Source organism: Athene cunicularia (assembly GCF_003259725.1).
Source record: "Athene cunicularia isolate RWA chromosome 27 unlocalized genomic scaffold, athCun1 chr27_part1, whole genome shotgun sequence".
Taxonomy (NCBI): domain Eukaryota; kingdom Metazoa; phylum Chordata; class Aves; order Strigiformes; family Strigidae; genus Athene; species Athene cunicularia.
Window position 1 is genome coordinate 469,378 of NW_020799138.1, and position 6,471 is coordinate 475,848.

Below are 6,471 nucleotides of genomic sequence, written 5' to 3' on the forward strand. Positions count from 1 at the left end.
GAACGCGTCCTCCCTGCGGCCGCCCCTTGCCCCGGGCCCACGTGCCCCCCCGCGGCACCCCTGGGCCCGCGCCGAGCACCCGGCGGCTCGGAAGCTTCTGGGCAACGTGCTCAGCCCTGCTCTGGCCTCTTCGGGGGAACGTTGCCCTCTTGATTCTGCCAGATCTCCTACAGCTGACAAAGTACCTGAAGAATCGTGGGTCCGTTGTCCAGCTGTGAGACAAGAGAAAGACCAGAAGCAAAGATGCTCAGTGTCACTGAGGGAAAATCAAATATTTAGAATAAAAAGTCTCAGGATGTTTAATCTATAGCTTTATGTCAGGATGCAAATATCAGCACAGATCCATCCGCAAATCATCTGTGAGGCAAACGCCGTTATTTACTGGTTTGCTGTTCAAAAATAGCTCTGGAATTATTAATCAGTTGAGACAGGTTTATCCGGGAGGAGCAGTTCTGAGAGTAAAGCCAGTTGTACAAACAGACTGATAACAGGATCAAAACTCTTCTCTGCTGTCAGAGGAAAAAAAAAACCCAACAAAACCTTTTCTCTCTGCAATCTATTTACTTCTCTGTTTCCTACAGCCCTGCCTCTCTTCTGACTCACCGTCAGGCAAAAGCACTTTTCCAAACCCAGCCTCCTCCTCTCCCCGCGCCGATCCTCCCTTCCCTTTCCCCACCAGGGCCGAACTGGCTCCAGGCCGGTGCCGGGCTGCTCCTTCTCACCAGCTAACGGAGAACCCGCAGCCTTTAGGACGGAGCTTCCAGGACACAGAGAAACCGGACGCCCCTGATAGAAAAAAGTGCCAGGAAGATTGCACAATGTGCAAAATTACAGAGGTTGGAAGGACTGCTGCTAGTCAGAGAGACTAGAGAGCGAACTGGCTTATCCCTTTCACATCTACCTAATCCCAACCTATTTTGCTTCTCCCCCTCATATTTTAGATCCTTCCCTTTGTCTCAGCAGTATTCTTTGGAGACTTCTCACGGCAGGAGTCAGTAGTCTTCTCCCTGAGGGCTTGAGGCTTCTCTTTTTATGGACCTCTTGGCACTGTTGGAGACAAAACCTGCCCGACTTCTGGAATGTAAGAGTCGAGGCCGTGCCTGATTTTGCGGCGAGCGTTTCGCTGTCGCGGGGTGTGGAGGTCTCTGAGCTGCCGGGTATTGTCCGGCTTTGGTTCAGGGTGTGGTTAATACCCCGGCAAAGCCAGCGGGTGGAATCACACCTGGCTGCTTCGACCTCTCCAGCTTGTGTGTTTGAATTAATAACCATGGGGGTTTCAAATCACCGTCTTTTCATAGTTGTACACATACAAGCCCGCTCTGCTCCCAGCTGCACCACAGAACTGGGACGTGGCTCCAGAGCGGCCGACATCCCATCGCTCTGAGCAGCAGCGTGAAAAGAGCAGGATCTGGCCCTGTGGCCGTGCCTGAAACCGTAGAAGGGATTCCTCACCTCCTAGGGCCCGCTGTAAATTAGAGAAGGAGACTCTTCCTTCTAATAAATCTTTGCTGACTGTCTATTCTGTCAGATTTTGCTACCTGGCTCCTCCCTTTACTAAACTATTCCCCTGTGCCTTTTCTCTCTGCCTGTTCTCATGCTAATCCGGATCTCTTGGGTGGCGAAGCTCCTGCTCAGACTCCCAGCGGGGACAGGTAAGTTTTTTCCGTTGTGCTTCCTTCCCACTGGCCACTGAACTGCAGTTTTCCTCGTCTCAGCCCAAGCGGATCCAGAGCGTGCGCGCTGAGGCCTCGCCGGGGACTGCCCTCTGAGCCGTCTCCAGGAGCGGTTCCCCTGCCCGCGCTGCGAAGGTGCCACGGCCCAGCCAGCAGAAGACGCGCGAGGAGGCAGCAGTTTAGGGCCCCGGCAGGAATCTCCCCCCCGAAGATCGCTCTGAACCTCTCCTGAAGCTCTGAGAGCTGCTGATTCCAGAGCCTTTCCCTCTCCGCCAGCCTTCAGCCCTGCCAGCAAAGTGCCTCCGCCTGCCGGCTCATCCGCTCGCTGCTGCCTGCCCGCTGCTGCCCTGGTTATGGTGGAGGGTGGGAGCTGAGCCGGGCTGCTGGCGTCTGCTGTGGCTGGGCAGACCCTGCCGCTTTTCTGAGCCTCAGTTTCCCCCTCTGAAATAATGCCTCCTCCTCAGGCTTCTCGTAAGCTTTAGTTTATGAGTGTTTGTGAAATGGTTTGAAGTTGTTTTGAATAGATAAAAGACAGGCAGGAGCACAAACTGTGGGCCATGACGCTGCAGTTGGGTCGGTGCTGCGGCACCCATTTCTGCTCAGCAGCGGCCCCCGCGCAGCTCACTCCAACCTGGGCTTCTGCCCAGCCGGGAGCCGGTGGAGACTTTACCTGCTGCTTATCGGACACTTATCTCGCGCCTCAAGGGCCCGGAGCCCTGGCAGCTGTTGTGTGGCTGCTGGAGAAGGCGGCCTAAGCCCCCGCTGCCGGCCCGGTGGCCGGTCACCCCACGGGAGCCAGCGAAGGCCAACGCAGCCCGGGAGCGGGGAGCTGCCAGGGAAAACTTCTCCGTTTCAAGGAGAGTGGCAAGATTTTTTAAAAAGGCACGTTTTTGTGATATGGCAAGAGACTCTGATAGCAATTACAGTCTCCACAGACAAAGCCTGTTGAAGCAAGGCCCTGGCGAGGAGAGCACAGCCCTCCCCATTCCTGCGCAGGCACCCCCACCCCGCCGAGCTCGCTGGGCTCTGGGGGCTTGGCGGGTGCGTGGCTGAGGGAAGGTCGGCACAGAAAAGCATCCTGGCAGAGCAGAACAGTTACCATGGCAACGGGAGAGCAGAACTTTTTCCTCTCCAGCAGGGCTCGATGTGACCTGGAAGGCCGCTTTCTGCCCGGATGCTTTCGGTCCTCCCTTCCCCCTGCCCCGGGCTGCTCTGTCCTGCCCTGGTGGCCGGGGGGGGGCTGGCGTGGCCCGGGGCCGCGGCCAGGATCAGCCCTCCCGGGCCACAGCAGACCTGGGCCGTAAGCTGGTCGCCTCCTGCACGTTACGGCTGCATGTCAAGCCAAACCCAACTGCCTGTGCTGTTGCAATTGTGTAAAAATAACCGCAGTGAACTGCAGATGTGATAGCATGCGCGTGTGAAAAATCTGCCATTAAACCTTCAGACCGGAGGCCGGAGTGGCTGGGAGTTCTGGGACTCTGTTTTTTTACACGTTGACAAGAGCCTCTTCAAGACCAGTCCAAATTCTCGCGTTTTGGGCATATTCCCCAGATTTGCTGGTGGTTCTGCAGTGCTGGAGGCGCTCTGCCGGGCTGGGAACGCGGCTCAGCTCCGGGTCCCATTGGCCTGTTCCATGGCCGGGGAAGTGTTTACATGTGTTGTAGCAACCCGGGGCTGCCGGGGTGACTCACGGCGAGGGAACTCGCCTGGAAAACAATGTCAGATAAAAACCCACTTGGCGGGGCACGGCGGAGGCCCGTCTGCCCCGCAGATCTCGCCGCTCTGGGCTGTTTGAAGCAGGAGGAACACAGAGCAGCCCCACAGCCCGGCAGCTGCCTCCAGGCTGGGCACGGAGCTCCCCGGGGCAGGGCTTTGCTCGGGGCAGTTTCCCTCCGGAGGCAGAGCCGAGGCCACTGGCAGTCCCCGGCCTGCAGAGCCAGAGCCTGAGAGGGGCCGGGGGGTGGCACATCGCAACGGGCTGAAAGGAAAAGAGAACTTGGATCAGAGCTGACCCTCTGCCTGAAGCACATCGGCTGGCGGCGAGCTCGGAGGCCACCTGCCCTGCTGGGCGAAGCTCTGCTTTGTGCACAGAGCAGAAAGATTTTTCGTCTGCTGGTATAAAAATCTTCCGAGAAATCTTGTTTACCCGCTGTCCTTGTGCCAGCTGGATTCAAGCTGTCTTAGAGAACAGAAGGGGTTTGCATCTGCTGACCGGGAGCCAGGGCTTGAACACCCCAACGGCAGCGATGCCAGGACCCGGGATTTTGGACTTGCCCACTTCAAGGGTCAGTGTTTTCCCAGTAAAAATAGAGTAGCTGGAATGCCTGGTGTTAAAACTGCGGCTCATCTGGATGAGTCACGAGTGAAACAAAGTGCACAGACCATAGTGCCCGGCCCAGAGCCGGGATTTGTGTGGCAGCCACCCACAGACCCGGGATGGTTCTTGATTGTTCCCATTGTCCTCCACCGCAGGCGGACGCGCTGTGTCCGTAGCACGTTCTGCCCGCGCCGGGCAGGTCCCCCTCTCCGCGGGGGAAGCACCCCTCGGGTGGGGAGGAGGAGCCCCGTGCGGCGTTGGGGCAGTGCCGGGGCGCGGTGGGGAGCTCAGCACCGACGTCCTTGTCCCGTTAAGACGTGCCAGAGCTGTCGGCTGCGCTGGCAGCAGCTGTCCTGGGCACACGCCAGAGCCCCTAAACCAGCAGGAACGTCCCCTGCATGCAGGTGGGCTCGGGGTCAGGCAAGCGGCCCCGGCACGCCGTGCTGAACATCCACCAGCTGTCCCCCAGCTGGTTGTCTGCGGCTCGGAGAAGCAATCGCACTGAAGAGCAGTCAGGGGGAAAAAATGCAGAAATTATAGCAGGCAGAGCAAAGAGAGACGCGGTGCCGGGGGCCCTCGGCAGCGCAACGGCCCCGCAGCAGGGACGTCACCCCCACCAGCCTGGCCCTGCCGGGGGGGCTGGGAGAGGCCTCCAAAGGGTGTCCCGGGAGCAGCTGGAGAAAAGCTCTTGGAAACGGTCCGGAGGGGGGAGGTTGGGGCTGGAGGCACCTTGCGGCCGCGGTCCCGCTCGGCCTCAGAGTGGGACCAGTGGGGCCTCCTGAGAGGCGGGAGCAGAGTCTCGAGTCCGTGAGCGAGGCTGGGCTGAGCTCCGGAGGGGCCGAGCGGGGCAGGAGCGTGGGTCTGTGCCTGGGGCAGGCTGGGGGGGATCAAACGGCCGGGCAGCCGCTGCTCCCGGGCAAGAGGCAGGGGCAGAGAGCCCTCACCCTGGCGGGGATGCGCCAGCTCCGCCGTGTACCGGGAGCTGCCGCTGGGCACGTCGTGGCGGCGGGGAGGGAAGAGCTGCAGGACGCGGCCGGGGTGGGACGGGTGTGCTGCTGGGGCAGGCCGCTCAGCCACGACGGAGAATTCAGTCCGATGCTGGTGTAACACGAGGAAAGGCGGTTACTGATGTGGCAGGCGTGGAGTTTCTGAGGTGGTGTTTCTTTCTGCAGACACATGTTCTTGAGCTGACTGATAAGTATCGGGGTTTGCAGGATATGGCCCCTTTCCAGCGGCGGCCCTGCCAGGCAGGAGGGGGATGCCTTTGTTCTGGCTCATTGTGTTCACTCGAGGGAAGGAAGTGGCGGGAGTTCCTGATGTTCTCGCCTGGCGGGGCAGGGTCCTGGGACTCGCTGGGATTGCTCCAGCAGGTGTTGTTGTGGAGAACAGGCTCCCTGCCTCCCCGTGACGTGGGGCCGTGCTGCACTGACCCGGCCCTCTGGAGAGATGAGTATTGTTTTCTCCCGAAGTGGCTGATCAGATGAAGAAACCATATGTTGGCCACTTGGCCTTAATCTCCAGAAATATCTGGGACCTGAGCCGTGCTCTGGAGGGTGAAGGGCTTTGCCCAGCGCAGCTCCCTGCTCTGAACAGAACCCCGAGGGAAAGCCCTGCTCTGGCAGACTGCTGCAGCCCGTGTCCCCTTCGCTGAGCCCAGCTGACTTCACTGTTCAGAGTTTTCCCCAGGTGCCCTCATGTTTCCCGAACTTCAGCTTCCTGTGCTTGGGGAAGAACGAGGAAGCCGCTAAAAGCATCTGAATTTCCCCCAGGTGAAGCTGTGCTGCAGTCACGTATTCCATAAGGTCACGTCAGCCTCAGTGCTGGGAGGGAGGGAGGAGCTGGGGCAGCGCCGCCGGCCGAGCCGAGCAGCCCCGGGTCTGCAGAGGGACCGTCCCGTCCTGCCTCCGGCCCTCCTGCTGCTGGAGGCTTTTCCCCAAAGCTCAGGCCAGCAGCTCTGCTCTCTGCGTGCCCGTCCCACACGCCCCACGCTGCTCCCACCCAGCTCTGGGGATTAAAACCACTTGGGCAATAAATTTCCGAACTGTGGGCTGCAGCCCCGCAGCTGTGACGCTCCGTACAGTGACGGGCTATTTCCAGCCTGTCCTGGGAACAGAGAGGTGATTCATGGCAGCGGGGACGCACGCTATGTGCTGCTCGGATGAAAACCAATCCCACTCCAGGGCTGTGCCCCTCTCCTGGGCACATGCTTGTCCTCTGCCACTGGGATCAGAAACTTGGCTGACCCGGGGCAGTGGAGAAGCTGAATGAACTCGCCCCGAGCAGAGAGAGCGTAACCCTGCAGACCGAGCTGCCTCAGCCGGGGCCGCGTCTTCAGATACGGGCCCGGACAAATTCCTGAGCTCATTCCCCAGCGGGGGAACGGGACCAACAGGGCGGCCGGCTGCATCCCAGGAGATGTCCCAGCCCCACATCTGGATCCTGACGGCCTTGGGAAAGTCCGAGCGCGGAGCGGGGAGCCCG

General features: G+C 60.0%; 1 protein-coding gene across 2 annotated transcripts in view; it reads left to right on the forward strand.

Moving 5' to 3' along the window:
- Positions 1–1,962, forward strand: part of CAVIN1 (caveolae associated protein 1) — a 9,313-nt gene extending 7,351 nt beyond the window's left edge. Inside the window, exon 2 of one of the 2 annotated variants that reach the window (XM_026864636.1) lies at positions 1,716–1,962. In XM_026864636.1, coding sequence (XP_026720437.1) covers positions 1,716–1,769 — 54 coding nt within the window. In that variant the 3' untranslated portion in view covers positions 1,770–1,962. Of the gene's footprint in view, positions 1–1,635; positions 1,672–1,715 lie in introns of those variants that run through there. The other variant, XM_026864637.1, reaches the window with a different exon arrangement.
- The last annotated feature ends 4,509 nt before the right edge of the window (positions 1,963–6,471 follow it).